The sequence below is a fragment of the Alexandromys fortis genome, unplaced genomic scaffold, assembly GCF_014885135.2.
Source record: "Alexandromys fortis isolate MF-2015 unplaced genomic scaffold, M_Fortis_MF-2015_v1.1 scaffold_242, whole genome shotgun sequence".
NCBI classification, from domain to species: Eukaryota; Metazoa; Chordata; class Mammalia; order Rodentia; family Cricetidae; genus Alexandromys; species Alexandromys fortis.
Window position 1 is genome coordinate 835,815 of NW_026068123.1, and position 22,733 is coordinate 858,547.

The 22,733-nt window shown below is 49.8% G+C and overlaps 1 protein-coding gene across 3 annotated transcripts in view; it reads right to left on the reverse strand.

The window, feature by feature from the left end:
• Positions 1–2,173: 2,173 nt before the first annotated feature.
• Positions 2,174–22,733, reverse strand: part of Slc44a2 (solute carrier family 44 member 2 (CTL2 blood group)) — a 30,198-nt gene continuing 9,638 nt past the window's right edge. The window contains exons 1-23 of one of the 3 annotated variants that reach the window (XM_050125535.1): positions 17,645–17,953; positions 17,105–17,153; positions 13,459–13,532; positions 13,250–13,334; positions 12,962–13,046; positions 12,743–12,853; positions 12,578–12,638; positions 12,383–12,506; positions 12,210–12,293; positions 12,010–12,122; positions 9,804–9,935; positions 9,347–9,446; positions 9,174–9,266; positions 8,533–8,617; positions 7,653–7,915; positions 7,477–7,571; positions 6,770–6,873; positions 6,577–6,650; positions 6,359–6,429; positions 6,137–6,225; positions 4,536–4,620; positions 3,938–4,109; positions 2,174–3,435 (exon numbers count right to left, since the gene is read on the reverse strand). In XM_050125535.1, coding sequence (XP_049981492.1) covers positions 3,985–4,109; positions 4,536–4,620; positions 6,137–6,225; positions 6,359–6,429; positions 6,577–6,650; positions 6,770–6,873; positions 7,477–7,571; positions 7,653–7,915; positions 8,533–8,617; positions 9,174–9,266; positions 9,347–9,446; positions 9,804–9,935; positions 12,010–12,122; positions 12,210–12,293; positions 12,383–12,506; positions 12,578–12,638; positions 12,743–12,853; positions 12,962–13,046; positions 13,250–13,334; positions 13,459–13,532; positions 17,105–17,153; positions 17,645–17,681 — 2,139 coding nt within the window. In that variant the 5' untranslated portion in view covers positions 17,682–17,953 and the 3' untranslated portion in view covers positions 2,174–3,435; positions 3,938–3,984. Of the gene's footprint in view, positions 3,436–3,937; positions 4,110–4,535; positions 4,621–6,136; positions 6,226–6,358; positions 6,430–6,576; positions 6,651–6,769; positions 6,874–7,476; positions 7,572–7,652; positions 7,916–8,532; positions 8,618–9,173; positions 9,267–9,346; positions 9,447–9,803; positions 9,936–12,009; positions 12,123–12,209; positions 12,294–12,382; positions 12,507–12,577; positions 12,639–12,742; positions 12,854–12,961; positions 13,047–13,249; positions 13,335–13,458; positions 13,533–17,104; positions 17,154–17,644; positions 17,954–22,733 lie in introns of those variants that run through there. The other 2 variants (XM_050125536.1, XM_050125537.1) reach the window with 2 other exon arrangements.

Here is a 22,733-nt window from a genome sequence, read left to right on the forward strand (position 1 = left end):
CCAGCACTCGGGAGGCAGAGGCAGGCGGATCTCTGTGAGTTCGAGACCAGCCTGGTCTACAAGAGCTAGTTCCAGAACAGGCTCCAAAGCCACAGAGAAACCCTGTCTCGAAAAACAAAAAAAAAGGGGGCTGGAGAGATGGCTCAGAGGTTAAGGACACTGACTGTTCTTCCAGGGGTCCTGAGTTCAATTCCCAGCAACCACATGGTGGCTCACAACCATCTAAAATGAGATCTGGTGACCTCTTCTGGCCTGCAGGCATACATGGCGGCAGAACACTGTATTGTACATGTAATAAATAAAATATTTAAAAAAAAAAAAGAAATAAAAAAAAGGAGGGCTGGTGATGTGCTCAGAGAACTGGTCCAGCATACACAGAGCCCCGTTTTAACCCCAGCATCATGTAAATGCAGTGTGGTGTCACAGGCCCGCTTCCTGTCCCACTGCTGGGGTGACAGAAGCAGGAGCATCAGATGGTTATCTTCAGCTACATCCTGAGTCAGAAGCCATCCTGGGCTTCATGAGATACTGTATCAAAAAAAAAAAAGAAAAGAAAAAATAGGATTGAAGATACGATTGAGTGGTAAGACATCTGCCTGGCACGTGCAGAGGTCCTGCTCAACACCATACTTTATACGGAAAAGGAGACATAGAGGCAGAGGTGTCTGTGGCAGTTGACAGATTGAAATTTTCCAGGAGTCAAAAAATTGGCTAGAAACAGTAACAAAGTCAGACACCAGGGGGCAGCAGTACTGCAGTCTGGCAGCCAGAGGACCCAACGACAGCCAAGCTGAAGGAAGCAAAGCTGGTTTAGCTGCCGAACCTGGGGATCTGAGTTCCACCTCTGGGACCGCCCCGGCCCCTCACACACACACATAGGCACGTTCACACAATAAAGGAATAAATGTAGCTGGATGCTGGTGGCTCACTCCTTTAATCCCAGCACTCCAGAGGCAGAGGCAGGCAGATTTCTGTGAGTTTGAGGCTAGGCTGGTCTACAGAACAAGTTCCAGAAAAGAGAAGGATACACAGAGAAACCTTGTCTTGAAAAAGCAAACCAAACCAAACAAATAAACAACAGCAAAACAACAACAACAAATGTAAGGTGCTAGAGAGATGGTTCATTGCTTAAGAACTCTGACTGTTCTTACAGAGGCCCTTGGTTCAGTTCTAAGCAGCCACATGGTGGCTCCCGGCCATCTGTAACTCCAGTTCCAGGGGCTATGATGCCCTCTTCTGGCCTCTGCAGGCAACAACTATGCACTTGCTACCCATACATCATAGACAAAACACCCATCAACAGTTATTTTAATTAAAAATACTTTTAAAATAGCTATTATTTCTTGCAATCACTTGTGCTTGTATCTGTGTGTGAATTCAGGTGTCCACGAAGCCCAGTGGTGTCAGTATCCTTGGAGACTAAGTTGTAGGAGGTTGTGAGTTACCTGATGAAGATGCTGGGCACCAAACTAGGTCCTTTGTGAGAGCCAAATGTACCCATAACCCCTGAGCCATCTCTGCAGCCCCTGCAGTTTTGTTTAGGGTTTTTGTTGTTGTTTGTTTTTTTTTTTAAATTATCTTAGATGTGTAGGTGCCATTTGGGTACTGGGCATTGAACCCAGGTCCTTTGGAAGAGCAGCCAGTTCTCTAACAGCTGAGCCATCTCTCCAGCTACCCCACCCCTCTCAGCTTGCAGCTTGAAAAACAAACAAACAAACCCAGTGCCTTTTTAGGGCTCACAACTGTCTATAACTCCAAAGGACCCAAAACCCTCTTTTGGTCTTCAAGACCAAGGAGGCACACACATAGTGCAGGGTTCCAGCACCCTCTTCTGGCCACCATGAGCAACTGCAACTGCATACACATGGCATATTCACAAATTAAAAATAAGAGCAGCTCTCCTCAATTGTGCGACATCAGGTACAGGGGCAGGACGACTGTGTGCAGGGAAGTTACTGAGGGAGGAGGAGGTGTTTCTGGGCTCTTTGGATCAGTTCCTAATCAAAACCTTTTGTTCATTAGGGGTGCACAAGAGACCCAACAGAAGCTGCAGAGGTGGCTCTGGAGGTGAGCAAGGCTGGGTTCTCATCCCTCCTCTTCCCTTTGAGCAAGCTGCCATAGCTCAGAGACGCCCAGAGCTTCCCACATTCCCCCCACACACATGCAGGTCAGGATCCGTACAAGAGGCACTTTATTTAATGGTTGGAATGCAATTACGTAAGCACAGGGCTGGGCGTACAGGAAGAAGGGCCAGTGATGGCACACAGGCAGGCACAGGAAACTGAGGGACCCAGGCTGCTTCCACCATCCTGGTATCTTACTGATAGGCAAAGAGGGGTGAGGGAGGGCCTGGGCAAAGACAAAGGGGAGGGTCAGTCAACTGGCCCCCAAGTTCGAGAAGTTTGGCAAGAAGATTCTAGTGTTAGGTGAAAGAACACCCACCTCATCCCCGGAAACCATCCCTTGGGTGAACTCAAGTTTCTTTCCTCTTACAAAGACAGCAGTGTGGATTCCTGGCAGAGAAAGGGGCGGGGCAGCAGCCCTGTCCTCTTTCATCTTCCAGCGTGAACCTCAAGTTTTCCATTAAGAAGCCTTCAGGCAGGCCACTCTGGAGGCTCTAACAGAGGCCCCACCTCCAACCACCACTCTCACTCCTTGCATCAGCCCCCCTCCCCCACACTGTCTCTTTATCAGGAAGAGTCCTTCAGTTCTGGGTGCACACTCTTCCTTCCTGTGACCCCAGCCACCTCCATGCTAGAGGTGGCGCTACAAATGAAGGCACTCGGTGGCTCCCTCCAGCTGTGGAGCCTGGTGGAGGAAAAGCAGACAGACCCCTTACTGTATGTCTAGATTAAAATGTGGTAAGAATGAGAAAAGCATGTCAGCCCTTGGGCTGAATCAGTCATGGAGATCCAATCTGTCCCAGCAGGAGCAGGTAGGGGAAGCTTGGATCTGGGGTTCATTGAGCCCACCTACAGGGGCTTTCATCCAGTCTTTCCCTCTCGGCTGGAAGGGGCACAGGAAGTACAAAGAAGCTTGCTGCAGACATCCTCGGGCCAGCTCCCGCCCTCGACTTCAAGTCACTTCACCGTATTGGCACCATCTGAGCCAGTGAGAACTGGAGGCACCCATACTGTCCCATCTCCCAGGGCTCCACTGCCCTCGGGCATAGGAAAGAATGCCCCAAATCCTCTAGGTCCCTGGAAATGGGCATTCAGGGAGGGTAGCAGAGAGGCAGTGATGTGACTTTAGGCAAGCCCGATGAGATGGGGAATCTGACCCAAGCACCGGATCACAGCTTCCTGGGAGGGCCAGGAGGCAGATGTCTTTAGGATTCTGCTACCTTCTTGTTGGTTTTATTCAACAGTTTCTTGAGGGTGGAAGACATGAAGTAAGGCCTCTCAGCTGAACCGTCATTTCTCTCCAGATCCTCCACTGTGGACAGAGCCCCAGAGCAGGCAATGAGAGAGGGAGCCAACAGGCAGGGGTTGGGATGGGGAACAGGGACGGGAACAGAGGGCCAGAGAGAAGCCTCAGGGGTTAGGAAGCAGCCTGTGGAGGAGCAGGGCGTGGCAGCAAAGGCCGGTTACCCAAGGTGCTTAGGAAGCTGAGACAAGCACAGGCTCAAGACCAGCTTTTAAGGTAAGTTCAAGGCTGGCCTGGGCAACTGAGTGAGCCACTGTCTCCCAAAGAGGAAGTAAACAAGGCTAGGGGCATAGTTCCCATAGTTCTGGGGTAGAGCCTCTGCCTAGAATTCTCCAGCATGAGGCTGGAGCTTGGCTCAGTGGTAGAGCCCCTGCCTAGAATCCCCCTGTGGGAAGATGGGGGTGTGGCTCAGTGGTAAAATGACTTCCTAGTCTTGGGAAAGAGGAGGGGTAGGAAATGACTACAGGAGCCCCACATTCCCGGTCAGGGGAGCCCCGTCACATGCACAAACCCGGTCTCCAGAGGCCCCCTGGCCTGCTCGCCAGTCTCCCTCACTCTCTATTCCTCCTCAACTTCCTCCTGCTTGCCCTCCTGCGGACTCCCCTTCAAAAAGATGTCTCTCATCTCGGGCGACATGAAGTAGGGTCGCTCCTGAGAGCCGTCATTCCTCTCAAGGTCCTCACCTGGGCCCCCCAGGAACCAGCAGGGGGTGAAAAATGGGGTGGTCAGGAAAGGAGGGGGTGGAAAAGAGGGGCAGAGGAAAAACAGGAAAGAAGCCAGCAGGCGTGGGGAGAGAAGAAGGGGGTGGAGGGAGAAAAGACATGTGGAGACCAGAGTTAGTGGCAGCCATGGACCCACTCTAATTCCCAACAAAGACAGAAATTTCAAAGCCAAAGACCCAGGGGCAGAGTGTTGCAGCTACAGCTCGGGGATAGGAGGGTGAGTTAGCTTGGAGCACGGTGAAGAAGCACGCATGGCCTGTAAGGGATATGCAGGACCCAGGGAACTCTGGGACGATGGTGGTGCTTTCGTGGGAGGAGGGATTTCCTTGTCCACTGGGGAGAAGGGAGTCAGGGCCCCTGTTGGGCTGAGATAAAGGGGTCACTCACAGAAACAGAGGAACAATGTGTCCACACACATGCCGTAGACGCTGAAGAAGCCATGTGCAATCATATAGGAGCCAATGATCACTGTCTACACAAGAGGAACACCTTGTTTTAGTCCAGCTCGGTTCAGAAACCCACTGTTCTCCTTAGCTTGAGACCTCTCATTCTCACGAGCCCAGAGGCTGTCTGCAGTCGTAGCACTTATGGCAATCCTCCTGCCTCACCTTTTTCTTAAACAGATTTGTTTATTTATTATGTACATAGTGTTCTGCCTGCACACCATAAGGGGGCATAAGATCTCATCACAGATGGTTGTGAGCCACCATGTGGTTGCTGGGAAATGAACTCAGGACCTCTGGAAGAACAACCTTAGCCTCTGAGCCATATCTCCAACTCTCTTTTTAATCTTTTTATGTGTGTGAGTGTTTTGCCTACATGCTTGTATGTGAACGATGTGTGTGCCTGATACCCAATATCAGTCAGGAAAGGTCATCAGATGCCCTGGGACCGGAGTTAAACATGGTTGTAAACCACCACATGAATCCTGGGAACTGAATCCTGATCCTTTGCAAAAGCAACAAGTATTCTTAACTGCCAAGGCATCTCTCCAGCCCTTTAAAACATTTATTTTTGTCTGGTGTGGTGGTAATTAACCCCAGCACCTGGAAAGCAGAGGCAAACAGGTCTGTGTGGGCAAAGATTACCAAGGTCTACACAGAGTTCCAGGCCAGCCAGGGCTGCACAGCAAGACCCTGTCTCAAAAAAAAAAAAAAAAGGTTATTATCATGTCAATGTGGCTACACCGAGAGTAAATCTTTTCCTGTTGTTCCTCAGTGAAAAAGATTTTTTGTTTTGCTTTGCTAAGGATGACACTGAACTTCTGATTCTTCTGCCTGAGCTTCCGAGTGCTGGAACGGCAGATGTGTGTCAACAGATCATCACTAGGTAATGCCCCTATGCATCTAAACTGTAAGGTCTTGCCTGGCATGACAAGATTTAGCAGTAATCCTAGGGTTGGGAGGCAGGAAGATCAAAAGTTCTTTGCCAGGCTAGGCAGAACTCTGTAAGTTCCAGGCCAGCCAGGGTGACACAGTGGGAAAGTGTTTCAATCAAGGAAAAAAAAAAGGGGGGGGGGCTGGAGAGATGGCTCAGCAGTTAAGAGCATTGCCTGCTCTTCCAAAGGTCCTGAGTTCAATTCCCAGCAACCACATGGTGGCTCACAACCACCTGTAATGAGGTCTGGTGCCCTCTTCTGGTGTGCAGGCAGACATACAGGTAGAACATTGTATACTCAGTAATGGTGGATGAATGCACTTACCACCAAGGCAGATGACCTGAGCTCAACCCCTGAAACATGTATGGACAAGCAATCCCCACAAGTTGTTCTGACTTTTCACAAGTGCACCCGCCCCACACAAACAAATTAAAAGTTAGTAACAACACTAGCACCTGTTAAAGAGAAGTCCCTCCATCCCTGTGCTTGTATACAGCAGGTGACTATTCAGGGACCAAATAACTAATGACTGTCCCCCAAAGGAATCTGAGCAAACCCTAACTCCCCACCCCTGCTTCTACCCAGACCCTGTGTACCCAAAGGTCCTCACCAGTATCGGGACCCAGTAATAATTGAGAGGCGGGGCTGTATCTTGCACAATTCTGATCCGATGGGTGAAGAAGAAGAAGGCTAGGATGCCTACAATGAAAGGATGCGTGATGGTTGAGTCCCAGGAAGACTCAGCGGGAGACAACCTGCACCTGACACTGGGTCACAGGTCACTCCCACCAGGCTTCCACACCCAGCAGGGACACCCAATGGAGACACTCACCCACACTACCCACAATCAGAAGTTTGCCCAACAGGAAGAGGAAGTCAGTAACTTTGTCCAGGACAGCCACCCTGTAGGAGATTGAGGGAATAAATGTGAATATGGGCTCAGAGCCTGGGAGAGGAGGCAAGATAAGTGGAAGGCTGGTTGAAAAAGGGGCCAGGAGGGGGCTGGGACAGGGAGAGAGGCTGGGGACGGAGGTGTGTGTGTCCCCTAACCTGATGATATTTCTCATAAGCAGAAAGAAGGCGTTTCTGGCTGAGGTGCAGAAGTTGGTGCCGTAGATCGCAATCTAGAATGAAGAGAAAGTCCAAGGTCCATGCGATGGACACAGGGGACTAACACACACACACACACACACACACACACACACACACACACACCGCCGCAGCAACCAGCCCTACCGCTCACCATGATATACGCATTCCTATTCAGGAACTTGATAAACTTCTCTAGGCACCAGAAGCAGCACTTGAGACAGACCATGACGAACCTGGCAAACTTGTTCTGTGCAGCTGAAAGAGGAGAAGGGATGCAGGGGTGGGAAGAGACTGGTCTGGTTTGGTAGAGACCCCAGAGTTCAGCAAGACAGTAAGGATTACAAGTCTGGGGCTTGCCTGAACTACTAGGCTAACCTGGACAACTTAGCAAGACTGCTCAAAATCAATCAATCAATCGATCCAGGTGCTGACCCACAAAAGGAATCTCCAAGGATCAGGAATTAAGGTCATCCTTGGCTATTTAGTGAGTTGGATGCCAGCCTTTCAAACCAAGACAGCTGGGGGTGGTGACGTTGCCTTCAGCCCTAGCACTGTTGAAGGAGCAGGCAGACCTGTGAGTTCTAGGCCAGCCAGGACTGCACAGTAAAACGCTGTCTCAAAAAAACAAAACCAGAAAGCCTTAGTCCAGTCTTGCTAGCCAGACTCAACGGTCCACAGCTCCTGCTGGACCTCCCCTTCAAAAATAGGAACTCTAAGCAGTTCAGATGGCTGTTCTAGCTGCTCCTCTGCCTCTTAGCACCCCTTCCTCTAACAGAAAGGTAGAGGCTTAGCTCTGGCTCCTGGCCCTCAAGCAAGACCCAGCCCATGCCCTGGCTGAAGCTCCAGGCAGGGCGGCACCTTTCAGGCGCTGGTCCAGGTACTCCAGCGTCACTCGGATGATTTGCACGACAGCCAGGATAAGCGAGCCGAAGGCCAGGGAGCCTGTGTGGTACCTGAAATCAACAGGGGCAGTCAGTGGCCCAGCCAGAGGAATTCCCTGTGTCCCTTCTCTTCCCAACTCGACTCCCCATTACCTGAGCGCTCTGCCAAAAGCAGAGAAGAGGGGAAAGGCAGGCATGTCCTCAGGCTTACGCAGAGCCCAGTAATAGGAGGCAAAGGCTCCGGCCAAGGTAACCTGGCCCAGCGCCAGCACGAAGTTGGACAGCCAGAAGAACATGAAGGCATTGAAGAACTGCAGGCCCAGCAGGGCACGGTGGTAGGCAGACTCGCCACCATAGAAGGCAAACTGGCAGTGGCCACTGGGACACAGGCGGCTTTCATTCGCTGAGGGGAAGGTCTGGGGAAGGGGCGAGAGGCCCCGACAGAACACAGGTCAGAAGTTCAGAGTAGGCTGATGTTGGACCACAGGGCAGGTCCTAGAAGCAAGACTACCCATTACAAAAGAGAAAGGTGTTGTGGGGCCCTGAGGAGATGGCTTAGTAGGAAAGGGGTCTTAAAAATGAGGACTTGAGTTCAAGCCTCCATCATTCACTCCCATAAACATCTGGGTGTGTCCTGTGCTAGCTTGTAGCTCCAGTGCTACAGGGAGCAGAGATGCTGTCTGAAGGGAATCAGGCTGAGAGATACAGAGCAGGGCATTTCCACAAACACATATGTACCCATACCACACCACACGCACATGTACACACACACACCAGAAGTCAAGAAAAGGGTAGAGGGACAAGAAGTGATACCACGGGGGGGGGGGGGAGATGTATACAGTTGAGCATGCGGGGTGGGGGACAGCCAAGTTGATCAGCTCCTGCCTTCCCCTGAAAAACTACCAAATCCAGCAATGGCTTGAGAGCTCCACTCTACCAAGCCGAACACACAGAGCAAGTGCCACACATTTGCTGAATTATCGTCAAGGGGAGGCTGCTGGGGCAACGCCTGTCCTCCCACAGGGATGCCTACCTCTGGGTTGCAGGTTTGCCCCAAAAGCGGGCAGGATGTGTCATCGAAAATCTTGTACACAGCTACATTAGAGGTAGACAGGAAGCTGCACACACATTAAGGAAACTGAAATCTGGGACTGGCAATCCAAGGAGTCAGGGGAATCCAGGAGTAGGGCTCACCCTTGTAATCCCAAGACGGGAGGCAGAGGGAGGAGAGACTGCTGCACAGCGAGTTGCAGGGTAAGGCTCTGTCTGGGAGAAGCCGCAGGGGCAGGGAGAGCCATTAGGACACAGGACCCACTCAAGAGGGTCTTATGACCTCTGAATACTGCTGCCCCTTTACCCAAAATATATGAACGTAACAGAATATTTTTTGTTTGCTTTGTTTTGTTTTGTGAGACAGGGTTTCTCTGTGTAGCCCTGACTGTCCTGGAACTCGTTATGTAGACCAGACTGGCCCCGAACTCACAGAGATCTGCCAGCCTCTGCCTCTTGAGTACTGGGATTAAAGACATGTACCATTACTGCCCAGCCTAGAAATTTTAAAAATAAAGAGAGCCATGGGAAAAGGACCACACAGCCCAACCCCACCCTGAGCTGCAGGACATTTAGGGACATTTGTCCCTGGGGATCACAGACTGACAGTTGAGCAGTGGATACACAGCGGTGCTGGCCCAGTAGGCAATGCAGAGACACAAGAGGAAGAAAGTCACCAGTGGGTAGAGCATGGAGCACATGACATGTCCCACAGCCCTGCGGAGAAACAGAGATAGAAGTCAGGGCCAGATGCCCCAGGCTGAGACCCCAGGCACATCCCTGGCTCTTCCAGCTACCTGCTGGCTTCTTTGATGAGGGCTATGGCGATCAATATCCTCTTGCGAAGAAAGATGAGTAACAGGATGATAACCACCTCCAGGATGCTTAAAATGATCACTGTGGAGAAGGATGGGCAGCCACCAGGAGGCTCATCAGCTGCAGGCTCTCGTGCCAAGCCTGATGCTCTTAGTCCCATTCCCAGGACCCACAAGTAAAGCAGAGAACTGGTAATGAAAGTTGTTCCCTGACCTCCACACAGCAGGGCTTTGGTATAGATGCCCCCTCCCAACAAGGAAATATTATACATAATTTTTAAAAAATTAAAAGTAATAAGAAATGAAATAGATTTAAAAATAAAGTAACATACAATTAAATGATTTCTATAAAAACTGAGAGTGAGCTTTTTGGGAGTCCACCCCAATCCCTCCAAAGTTTCCCATAATGCAAACATGGGGGGCAAATGACCCAACTCACTGAAGGCCATCCAGGTCTGCCGCAAGTGCAGGTACACTCGGAGGTCCGTCTGGAAGCCAAGGTCCACCAAGGAGATGTCCGAGCCCGCCTCTCCCCTCAGTCTTGAGTACTCCATATAGCAGTGAAATATTCCTGCAGATAGCCACAACCCAGATAGTAATTTTCTTTTTTGTTTATTTTTTAAGACAGGGTCTCACTAGGTAGCCCTAGCTGGCCTGGAACTTACTATAAGACCGGGCTCTCATGGGGCTGGAGAGATGGCTCAGAGGTTAAGAGCACTGACTATTCTACCAAAGGTCCTGAGTTCAATTCCCAACAACCACATGATGGCTCACACCATCTATAATGAGATCTAGTGCCCTCTTCTGTATGCATGTATGCATGCAGGCAAGAAACTAAATATAATAAACAAATATAGTCTTTTTTTTTAAGATTTATTTATTATGTATACAACATTCTGCCTCCATGTATGCCTGCAGGCCAGAAGAGGGCGCCAGATCTCAGTACAGATGGTTGTGAGCCACCATGTGGTTGCTGGGAATTGAACTCTGGACCTCTGGAAGAGCAGGCAATGCTCTTAACCTCTGAGCCATCTCTCCAGCCCCACAAATATAGTCTTAAAAAAACAAACAAACAAAAAAAAGACCAGGATCTCGCTTGATAAATGGGTGAATAAATGGGTATTAGGATGCTCCCCACCTGATGACAACCTGAAGCCATCGAGGTGCGGCACACCCCTTTAAAGCCAGTAGTTGGGAGGCAGAGGAAAGATACAGTTCTAGGCCAGCCAGGGCTATATACATTGAGTATATACCTGCCTCAAAATTTAAATAAAAATCAGGTTAAATTATCAACAACAGTTTGGACCATAGTTAACATGAACAACTTTTGTCTTTTGTTTTTTGAGACTATGTGGCAGGATCTATATTCAAATTTATGATCCTCTTGACTTTGCCTCCCTTGGCAGAGGATAATAGGTATGTGCCACCATGCTAACACAAGTGTTTTAGTATCTGGATCTTCAGATTGAGTTCCAAGGGAAAAAAATCAGAATAAGGGCCAGCAATGGCTCAGTGATTAAAGGCACCTGCTGCCAAGCCCGATGACCTAAATTCAATCCCTGGTACCCATAAAGTAAAAGGAGAGAAACCACTTTTGCAACTTGTCCTCTGATGTCTATATACACAGCGTGGTACACGTGTAAGAACACACATATGTGTGTACACAGACACACACAATAAGTGAACATAATACAAAAATACAGAAGAAATGTCAGGCAGTTGTGGCACACACCTTTAATCCCAGCATTCAGAAGGCAGAGGCAGGTGGATCTCTGAATTTGAGGACAGCCTGGTTTCCACAGTGAGTTTGAGGCCAAGGCTACACAGAGAAACCCTGTCTAGAAACCCCCCAAAACAAACAAACACAAAAGAAGAAAACTCAATCAGAACAAGGGCCACTGGTTTGCACACTAGGCCTCTGCCCTGCACAGGCCTCCTCTGATATCATCACATGCTACCACATCACTGCCTTCTCACTGAGTCTCCAAGTAGGAAACATTAGTTATTCCCATTAGATAGTGGAAGTAATTGCGCACAGGGAGGCTTAGTCATGTGCCTGAGGACAGAGCTAGGAAGCAGCAAAGCTGGGATTTGAATCCAGCATCCTGGCACCACAGGACACAAGTCTACTTGCTAGCCTAAGCAGATGTCTTCATTACTGTCTTTTGTTGTTGACTGCAATATCAAACTGAGACCTGGTTCTCCAAGTTCAGAGGAACTGTGGTAGGGGCCTTGCGTGTGCTAGCATTGTAACAATGAGCCAGTAACAATGAGCCAGGATGCCAGCCTCTCACTGGAGGATTCTCTGCAGGTGTTCTACTAAGCTAAGCCCTCAGCCCCTCACTGGGGGACTTTAGGCAGGGAGTCTACCACTGGGCCTCACACCAGCCCCTCACTGGAGGGAAAGAGGCAGCGCCTGAGTAAACAAGCCTAGCCTCAGCTAGTTAGATCTCATCCACCGCCTCTTGATGGGCTCCGGCTGCTTCAAAGCGTCTACAACAGTAGTGTGAACAGCTCACAAACATGCCAGTTAAGCAGTGGGAAACATCGGAAGGCTTCAGATGACATTTGACACCAGGGCAAATGACATTGGCATGTTGCAGACCTTAAGCAGGGAAGAACCTAGGAGGAAGGGGAAGACGCACCATAGCCAAGTACCAGGATCACCATGACAATCATCACCCAGACCATAATGCCTGCCAGGAACCGTAGCAGGATGATGAACAGGAGACTCAGCACCATGGCAATGACCAAACCTCTGGGGATAAGACAGGAGCATGAGTGACACTGTCCTTAGGCTCACAGATGTAGTAGCCAGGGGACAGCCACCTTCCTTCCAACTCACATTACAATCCAGTACCAGGATACAGTGTAATCTTCAAATATCTGCATGGCCAGCTGCCGGGCCTCTAGAACCATGTTGGCCTTCCTAGGGGCGGGAGAGATTCAGATCATCCCAGAGAAGGCCAGCTCCAGTCCCACCCACCCCGGGAAATCCACAGAGGACTGCCTTCTCACTTGGCGCCCTCCACTAGCTCTGTGATGTTCTTCCTGGTGCCATTTCCGTCCTCATAGGTTGTCTCGTTGCCCACCATGAGGACCCCTTTGTTGGAGTGGATGGCCGGGAAGCACCGCTGGGCCACTGTGGGACCACAGAGACTATCAGATGAGCCCATACAGATTCGCTAATCCTGTGGGATCCCCAGTACTCACAAGGTTTGCTGGGGGTGATAACCGCTGGACAGTCCCCATCGCGGAGCACCTCAGCCAGCCCCTGCATAGAGAGTGGGAAGAAGTGAATCCCTGAGCAGGGCGACTTCCCATTCCCCTCCAGTCTTCCCCTCCCTGGGCAGGCGCTGAAGGACTCTTTCTGCTCACTTTATTGTTCTGGAAGCCAGGCACGCAGAACTGCTTGTAATAGTCAAAGTCTGGGGAGGTGCGTGCTTTCAGAAAGGTGAGATAGCGATCCGGGCACTGCTTCACACAGATCTGGGGGGTGGAATGAAGGGGGTGTGGAATCAGGACACGGGGACCCCACAACAGAGGTACCCCGATGTTTGTGAGGAGAGCGCTGTGAGAAGAGGTGGAACTTGTTACCTGAGGGGTGGGACACTGAAATTCCAGCAGGACCAGGGGGCTGGCACACTTGACGATGTTGAAGTAAAACAAGAAGGGCTTGTTCCTGGGGTTGGAGGGGGTGAATGGAGTTGGTCAAGACTTCTCACCTACTGGGCCCAGAGAGGGCTCAGAGGGTGACAGCACCTGACATCAACCTTGCCAACCTGAGTTCCATCTCTGGGAACCACATGATGGAAGGAAAGTACAAATTCTCTGCCCTTCACATGGGGGTGTGGTTTAGTGCACGCACACAAATAATAAACTCACGCATTTTTTGTTCCCTTCTGCCCACAGAACTCGCCCCGGCTATCAGTAGGGTAGATCACCTTCCGAGGGTCTCCATGGGTCCAGGCTGTGGAGAGACCCAGGGACATTGAGGCTCTGTCACTTCATAGCCACAGTACCACCCTGTGCCCCAGAGCCTGTGCCGGCCCCTCCCCCCGAGAAGCCCAAGTCCTCTCCCTTCCCGAGCTCACCTATGATGCCAACAGCCACATAGCCCACGATGGCCAGGAAGAGCAGCACACAGCAAATGACATCTGTGCAGCCCCTGGGGAGCAGAGCAGCATCAGTGCACGTGACCTTAGACACACCCCTTTTTATGAGAAATCTGAAATGTGGGCTAAGAAGCATGTGCCTTTTTTTTATTTTTTGAAAAGGGGTCTCAACGGGTGGTGATAGCGCACGCCTTTAATCCCAGCACTCAGGAGGCAGAGGCAGGCGGTTCTCTGAGTTCGAGGCCAGCCTGGTCTACAGAGAGAGTTCCAGGACAGCCAAGGCTACACAGAGAAACCCTGTCTCAAAAAAAACAAAACAAAACAAAACAAAAAATCAAAAAGAAAAAAGAAAAGGGGCTCACCATGTAGCCTGGCTGGCCTAAAACTTGCTATGTAGACCAGAATGGGCTCAAACTCACAGAGCTCCACCTATCTCTGCCTCCTGAGTGCTGCTGGCCTACATGCATTAAAAAAATTTTTACTTTTACTTATGTTTATGGGTGTCTTACCAGCACAGTATGTCTGTGAGCCATGTATGCGCCTAGTGCCCATGGACTCCAGAAGAGGGCGTCAGGTCCCCTGAACGTCATGTAGTGTTGGGAATTGAATCTTGAGTCCTCTGAAAGAGCAACCAGTGCTCTCAAAGGCTGAGCCATCTCTCCAGCCCCAAGTCATTGCATTGTACCGCTTTTACATTTCCTGATTGTGTGTGTGTGTGCATGAGTGTGTATGTGTGTGTGTGTGTAGGAGGACAACTTTGGGAGCTGGTTCTCTCTACCATGTGGGTGCCAGGGACAGATCATCAGGTTTGGGGGTAGGCAGCTGTTTTTAGCCATTCCTCCAAGACTTATTTTTACTTTATGTGTAAGAGTGCTTGCTTGCATGCATGGGTGTGCATCACATGTGTGCCTCGTGTAAAGGCCAGAAGAATGTACTAGACAGATCCCCAGAAACTATGTGGGTGCCGGGAACAAATCCTGGTCATCTAGAATTGGAACAAATGTTCTTAACTACTGAGCTGTCTCTCTGGCCCTATATTTTTTGTGTGTATGTCTATGTACCTGTGCACAGGCAGAAGCCAGAACCATGCACTGGAGTTACAGGTTATCTGTGAGATACCTGGCTTGCTATGTGGTAGCTGAGACCCAAACTCCAGTTCTTATCATTGGACAAGTGCTCTTAACTGCTGAGCCATCTCTCCAGTCATCCAATGGCCACACTTCTTAATCCATCACACTTTAAAAAGAAATTCATCCAGCTGGGTGTGGTGGCATCAACCTCTAACCCCAGCCACTTGGAAGACAGAGGGAGGCAGATCTCTGTGAGTTTGAGGCCAGTTTGGTCTAGTGTGAGTTCCAGGACAGTCAGGAACTACACTGAGAAACCCTGTCTCAAAAACCCAACTCACCCAAAAAAGCAAAACAAAACAAACAAAAAGTACTGCTACCCTTCCAGGGAATGCAGGCTCAATTCTCAACATCTATATGATGGTTCACAACCATCGGTAACTCTAGTTCCAGGGGACCTAATGTCCTTTTCTGGTCTCAGTGGACAGCAGGCATGCATATGATGTATATACATACAAGCAGGCAAGCACACATATAAAAATCAATAAAACAAACCCATTTAAAATTTTGAGAAAGAATCTCTGAAAGTCACCCGGGTAGGCCTGGAACTAACTTTCTTTCCTCTTTTCTTTTCTTTCCTTTTCTTTTCTTTTCCTTCCTTCCTTCCTTTTCTTCTCTCTCTCTCTCTCTCTCTCTCTCTCTCTCTCTCTCTCTCTCTCTCTCTCCTTCTTTCTTTCTTGTAATAGCCATTAGCCAGACAGTGGTGGCACACATCTTTAATCCCAGCACTCGGGAGGCAGAGACCTGTGGATCTCTCTGAGTTAGAGGCCAGCCTAGTCTACAGAGCTAGTTCCAGGGCAGCTAGAACTGTTTACAGAAAAACCCTGTCTTGAAAAACAAAACAAAAAGGAAAAGGAAATAAAATAATAACCACGAATAAAAAGAGAGTGGCTAAAGAGCTAGCTCGAGGTTCAAGAGTGCTGGGTTTGTTTCCCAGCACCGACCTGGAGACTCCCAGTCCCAGGGGATCCAATCCCTTATTCTGGCCTCCTTGGATACCAAGCAGGCACACAAACCAGACATAAATGCAGGCAAGACAACCATATAGTTCCAGGAGATCTGAACCCTCTTTCAACACATACACACATGCAGACAAAACATTCATACACAAAAAATTAAATCTAAAGTAATTTTAAGTAAAAGTTGGGCATAGCAGTACATGCCTTTAACCCAGAACTCTGACAGGGTTTCACTGTGTAGCTTTAGCTGTCCTGGAAATCACTCTGCAGACCAGGCTCAGGACTCTCTCTTTTATTTTTTTATTTATTTATTTTTTTTCGAGACAGGGTTTGGAGTCTCTGTGGCTTTGGAGTCTGTCCTGGAACTAGCTCTGTAGACCAGGCTGATCTCGAACTCACAGAGATCCGCCTGCCTCTGCCTCCCGAGTGCTGGGATTAAAGGCATGCGCCACCATCGCCCGGCTGGACTCTCTTTTTTTAAATAATACTTGTATTAATAATTTGAGAATTCCATGCAATATATTATGAGTGTATTAATCCCCTCCCCAAGCCTTCAACTTCTGATCCTCTTGCCTCCCAAGTAGGTGGAATCACAGGACTGCGAAGCCACATCCAGCTCAAATAAAATGTTATGTGTAGAAGGCTCATGCAGAGACAGGTAGATGGATGGATGGATCTCTGTGAGTTCAAGGCTAGCCTAGTCTACATAGAGGGTTCCATGACAGCCAGGGCTACAAAGACCCTGTCTCAAAAACAAAACTACAAAACTAAACAAACAAAAAGTAGGGGTGAAAATGTCACCCACTGGTAAAGCCACTGTTTAGTACTGAGGCAGAGAAGGAGAGAAGCCACAGTGATGGCCCAGCAGGACAACTGTTTTGGATCCTTGGGACCCCATGATAGGAGAAAGCCAACACCTGCAAGTTGTCCTCTGACCTCCACACTGCACAGTGACAAAGACATACCACAGCCATACACACCAGCATATATACCCATACACACCAGCATACACACCCATACACACCAGCATACCACACCCATGCACACAGCATACATACCCATACACACCAAAATACATACCCATACACACCAAAATACATACCCATACACGTCAGCATACACACATACACGCTAGTATATACACACATACACACCCAACATACACACCCAGCGTACACACACATACACACCAGCAAACACACACATACACACCAGCATACACACCAGCATACACACACATACATACCAGCATACACACATACATACCAGCATACACACACATACATACCAGCATAATACACATAAAAAAATGTAAATTAAATTAAATTTTAAAAAAAGGATCCATGTAAGGGCAGAGGCATAATATATGCCTAAGGTTTGTGTGGCTCAATTCCATTCTCAGCTCCAATGGGAGGAGTCTAGAACCTTAAGGAAACCAGCTCTTGAATCACATCGCAATGGTTTATCCTGCTTTGCTGGAGAACAGAGACACATTCTCCCATCCTTTCCCCTCTTCCCCAGGAAGGCAGGGCCTCCTACCTGTTGTAAATGGGTCCTTTGAAGGTGGGGTCGTATTTCTGAGGCGTCCCTGAAAATCAACAAGAATAAACAAGGGTGGATGAGAAGTTGAAACAGCCAAGGAAGCTGGGGGACCCAGGGTCCCCAAACCATAAGGAGTATTGAGCTGTACCTGCATCCTACCTCCAGGGGACTACACCCAAGGTCATCAGAGACTACAGCAGGGACTAGAGTCCCTGGGGGTGACCAGCTGACTGATCAGCTAGCTGTGGCCCAAGGAAAATGCCTGGAAGGGTTTACAAGGACCAGAGCAAAGAACGCAAAGTTCACTGTGGAGAGGTGCAGGTGCTCTAGGGATGGGTGTCGGCCTGGTCCTAGGTAGGAGAGTGGAACGGTGTCTGAGGCAGCTGTGGGAGCTAGCACAGACGGTACGGTAAGGGGGACGGGGAGGTGGGCGGACTACTATTCAAGTGCAATTACTCCCCCTCCCTTTTGCAACCTTCCCTGACAGGCCAAGGTCCACGCTGGTGTCCCCGGGGTGCACTAGGAGGGCTCGCATACCATGCTTCCCGTAGTAATGCTGCGAATCCTTCCCCATCACTGCAGTGCGGCCCCGACGGCGCCCTCCCGGACACAGCCGCCACCGGGAGCAGCTCCTCCAGAGTAGCAAGCGGGACGGCCCAAACCGGTCAGACAGGCCCCAGCCAAATAACCAAGGGAGGGAGGGAGGGACCGACCTAGGGGGCCGGGCCGGGCGGGGCTGCAGTTGCTCCTGCCACTCACTGGAAGGCCGGATTTAGCTCTCCCAGCGCCCCCACCTTCACCCAGCCTCCATCCAGGAGCCTGAGGTGGCTCCTCCGGGCTCTGGCCTCACCCTCCATCCACCCACCTTCCACCGACCCACGCAACAATGCATCCAGGAACACTTCTCGACTCTAAAAGATTACCCGACTGCTCTACCATGCACGATGGAAACTGAGGCACAGGGAGGAAAGAAAGCAGGCAGACACCTGGGCTGTGGTGGCGCACGCCTTTAATCCCAGGACTCCGGAGACAGAGGCAGGTGAATCTCTAAATCAGCCTGGTCTACACACGAGTTCCAGAACAGCCAAGGCTACACAGAGAAATCCTTTCTCGAAAAAACAAAACAACAGAAAAACAAGCAACCAAAAATAAATTATTTGGGCTAAAACTCAAATACATGAATGAAATTGGAGGGGGGGGCTATTGGTGCTTTTTTTTTTTTTTTTCACCCATATGGCAACACACAACTGTGTATAACTCCAGTTCCTGGGATTCTGGTGCCCTCCCATAGACATACATCCAGGCAAAGCACCAATGCACATAAAATAAAAATAAAGATTTTTAAAAAATCAAGTTCAAGACCAGTCTGGGATTCACAATAGCAGCAGAAAATGCCGATCCTGGCCGGGCGGTGGTGGCGCACGCCTTTAATCCCAGCACTTGGGAGGCAGAGGCAGGCGGTTCTCTTTGAGTTCGAGGCCAGCCTGGTCTAGAAGAGCTAGTTTCAGGACAGGAACCAAAAGCTACAGAGAAACCCTGTCTCGAAAATCAAAAAAAAGAAAAAAAAATGCCGATCCTGGCCTTGCGGATAGGGCACAGAAAGCCAGGGTAGCAGCTGGCACTAGGGCTTAAGGAGCACTGTCAGGTGTTCAATCAAGGTGGGGATCAAGGACAGGTGTCAGCATGGGGCACAGCTGGGATCACGTTATACAGCAGGCAAGGAGGTATATAGTGTGCATTTCCATATATCCGCCAGGAGGCAAACTGAAAAAGGGGGATAGCCAGGTGGTGGTGGCGCACACCTTTAATCCCAGCACTTAAGAAGCAGAGGCAGGTGGATCTTAGCGAATTTGAGGCCAGCCTGGTCTACAAGAGCTAATTCTAGGACAGCCAGGGGCTACATAAAGAAACCCTGTCTCAAAAAGAAAAAGAAGCAGGATATACAGTTGGTGTGATATGTATACCATCACAGACATATATATACCTATACACACACACACACACACACACACATATATAAAATACGAGGGTATCCAACATACGTGGTGAAAATCCCAAATCCCTGTTTGTACCCTCATCACTACCTCACACACCCAAAACAACCACCAAAACCAAACCACACTGAGGTGTGGCTCAGTGATAGAGCTGCTACCTAGAATCCACCCTCCTCAGCCAGGGGCTGGGTCGTGGCTCAGGGGTAGAGTACCTACCTAGAATTGTCTAGTGAGGGGCCAGGGCGTGGCTCAGGGGTAGAGCACCAGCCTAGAATCCCCAACCCCAGTGAGGGGCAGGGGTGTGGCTCAGGGGTAGAGCCTACCGTGTAAGGCATGAGTTCTAGCTGAACACCCTCACACAAAAACTATTAATACCTGCAGTTGCCACCACAAAGTCTAGCACACCCAGCTAGGCTTCGCTCTCTAATCAGCTGTCCCTAGAGAAGGCCAGTTCCCTTGCTCTGGCTCACTGCAGGGAGGCCAGCCTTGCCTGACCCCAAAGCCACAGGCATCAGCAAACAGGCGGGGCTAAAAGCTCCAAGCCCTGGCCTAGGCTGACCAGAACTCCCAAAGAAACCCGTGTTTCTCGAAAGCCCACAGCCCTCACATCATTGGCCCCCACGAAGGCCCTCACCCAGATTTGGCAGTGGACAGAGTAGATTGGTCCTGGGCAACAAGTTGCTTCTGTTCCAAGCTGGACAGTGCCTTGAGGACAGTCAAACAAAGTCTCCAACCACCACGTCCTCAAATGGCTCCCTCAGGCTGGCTCACCCAACCCTTGCCACCCTCGTGGAGGCCTCAAGGTCATCTCATACCTGCCAAGGTCATTTGCAAACACGGTCTCCCAGTCTGACACAGCAGGGTGACGTCGCTCCTTTTGTGCTGGGCTTTGGTCTGAGCCCAAAGGAGGCCAGCTTCAGATCAGTTCCTTTAATTGAAGCAGAGGGCTGAGGGGGCTGATTTCTGTAAAGCCCTAGGCTCAATCCCAGGCCACCTCTTTCCCCCAACGCTGGGCTAGGTGGCTGGTCTACAAGTGTCACCCTAGCACTTGAGAGACTGAGGCAGAACTGTCTTGAGTGGCAGCCACCCTGAGTTATGTAGCTAAATCCTGGCTAAAAAATTTAAATACCTGGGGCTTGGAGAGATGGCTCAGTAGCTGAAGGCACTAGCTGTTCTTGCAAAAGACTAGAGTTCAGTTCCCAGCACCCACATAACAGCTCTTCCTGAAGTCCAGTTCTTGGAACTGAGATTCCTCCACTTCCTACCGCTAAGGTACCAGGTACATGGTGAACATATATACATGCAGGTACTCATGCATACACATAAATAAAAGTGAATACATATTTTTAAGCATGTTAAAACCTTGAGTAGGCCACTGTGGCATGCACTTTTTCTCCCAGCTCTCTGGAGACATGCTAAGTGGATCTCTGTGAGTTCCAGGTCAACCTGCTCTACAGAGCAATCCCAAGTCAGTGTTACACAGTGAGACACTGTGTAAAAACAGAAACCAAACCAAGAATTTAAAGCTGGCCTGGTGTCACACATGTGTGACCCAGCATTAAGAAGGTGCCCTCTCTACATTCTGTGAGTTCAAGGCCAACATAGCTGAGACTACAGGCCACACAGTGAAACCCTGTCTCTAAAAACTGAGAGAGAGAAAAAAAAAAGAAGGTGCCCTTAGGAAACCTTAGGAAGACCAGAGATCACATAGGAAACTGAGGGTCCACAGATAAAGCAAAAATGTTTAAGTCAGTATGCTTGATATGTAAGTGGAAAAAATAGCCCTGACTCAGAGGCAGAAAATTCCACAGGAACTAATCATGCGAATATATAAAACCTCAAACTATTAGAAGCATGAAAAGCTACAAGAAACTGTGTCTCTGATAGGAAGGCTGGTACGGCAAGTGGGAGACAAGATAAGGGAATATTGGATGTTTTCAGGGTCAACTGGGGTAACCCACCCCTGCCAGGGTTCCTAAGCTGTCCACTCCCAAATAGGTTTGATGGGCAAGTGGGAGTCACCAAGGGGGACTCAGCAAGAACATAAGACCTGTCTAGGGAGGAGAACTTATGGGAGTCTATACTTGTCCAGGAGCTGACAGCTCTCTCAGAGAGATGGAACATGGGTTAACCTTTAGACAGAATTTAAAACTCAGAGGAGGTGAAGTGGATCAGAAATAGAGGCACTGTTGCCAATATTGAAGGCAAAGAACTGACTCCTGCAGGATCCTCTGGCCTCTGCGTGCCTGCTATGAAGTGAGCTGACTGCCTGCAGCCCACACACATAATAAAGAAATGCAACTTTATCAAGGACAGCAGCTGCAAGAGCTAACAGTTTCTGATCAAGAGGTTGATCCAATACTTGCAGGATGGGAAAGGGCTGGGTCTTTGCAACCACAATGCCAGATAATATGAACAGAAAGCAGAGTGAGAGGGGGGGGAGAGAGAGAGGGAGAGAGAGAGAGAGAGAGAGAGAGAGAGAGAGAGAGAGAGAGAGAGAGAGAGAGAGAGAGAGAGAGAGAGAGAGAGAGAGAGAGAGAGAGAGAGAGAGAAAGGAGGAAGTTGCTAAAGCACCTGCCAAGGAGGCCTGAAGTCCCGCTCCCAGGGCTGAATAAATAGGGTGTACAAGGGAGCTGCTCAGCCCTTGGGAAACGGAGGTAGAAGAGTTGGAAGCTCAAGGTCACTGACTGGGGCTAGAGCTAAAAGGGTAAGAACACTTGGGCGCAACAGTGGGGATCCAAGATAGAATTCTAAGAATCCATTTAAGCACTCAGCTGGGTGTGGTGGTGCATGCCTTTATTTCCAGTACTTAGGAGGTAGAGGCAGGCGGACTCCTGAAACCCTTTGGCAGGACACACACACACAGACAGACACACCCACCAGACTGGAAGGACTGAGGCATTGTGTGTAGCAGCCTCCTCTGCTACGCTAAAACATTCTATCCCGTAGGAAAGCTCCTTAAACAGGGAGGTAAACAAAAACAAAATAGCTTCAAAAACTCGGCGAGAGCAGCCCCTCCCTTCCAGAACAAACACTAACCGAGTGTTGTGGAGAGAAGGAAAGCTGCAAACACGCGGATAAAAAGAGCTGCATGCAGAGGTTTAGACAACCCAGGCACCTGGGCAGGACGCTCTCCGACCTGTGCAGCTGCCTGCCGGCTGTGCAGTGTGCTCCAGGTTCCCAGCTGTGTGAGCTGTCGCTCGTGCTGGGGTGGGCCTTGGCGATGCAGCTGGTTAGTCATTTCTGCTGCTGTTAAGTAACTCCTCACCCACATTCCTGTAAGTATCCCCAGTTAAACTCATCGGTTTAACTCATTGGTCTTTGGTGGTCTCTGTATTTTGGCCTGTTGTGGGCTCCCTGTCTGGGATTAAAGGTGTGCGCCACCATGCCTGGCAAGATACAATTTTTTCAAAAGCTGCCTGAACTATGTGAGACCTTGTCACAGTAGAACAGGGGACTGGAGACACAATTCAGTAGTTAAGAGTTCATACCGCTCACACAGACAGCTGACTTCCGGTAACTCCAGCTCCAGGGGATCAAACACCTCTGGCCTCTGGAGCTCCCTGCTCACTAGCTCTAGCTCACGCAGTCACCGGTTCACTTCCTCTCCCTCCCTCTGTTTCCCCCCCCTT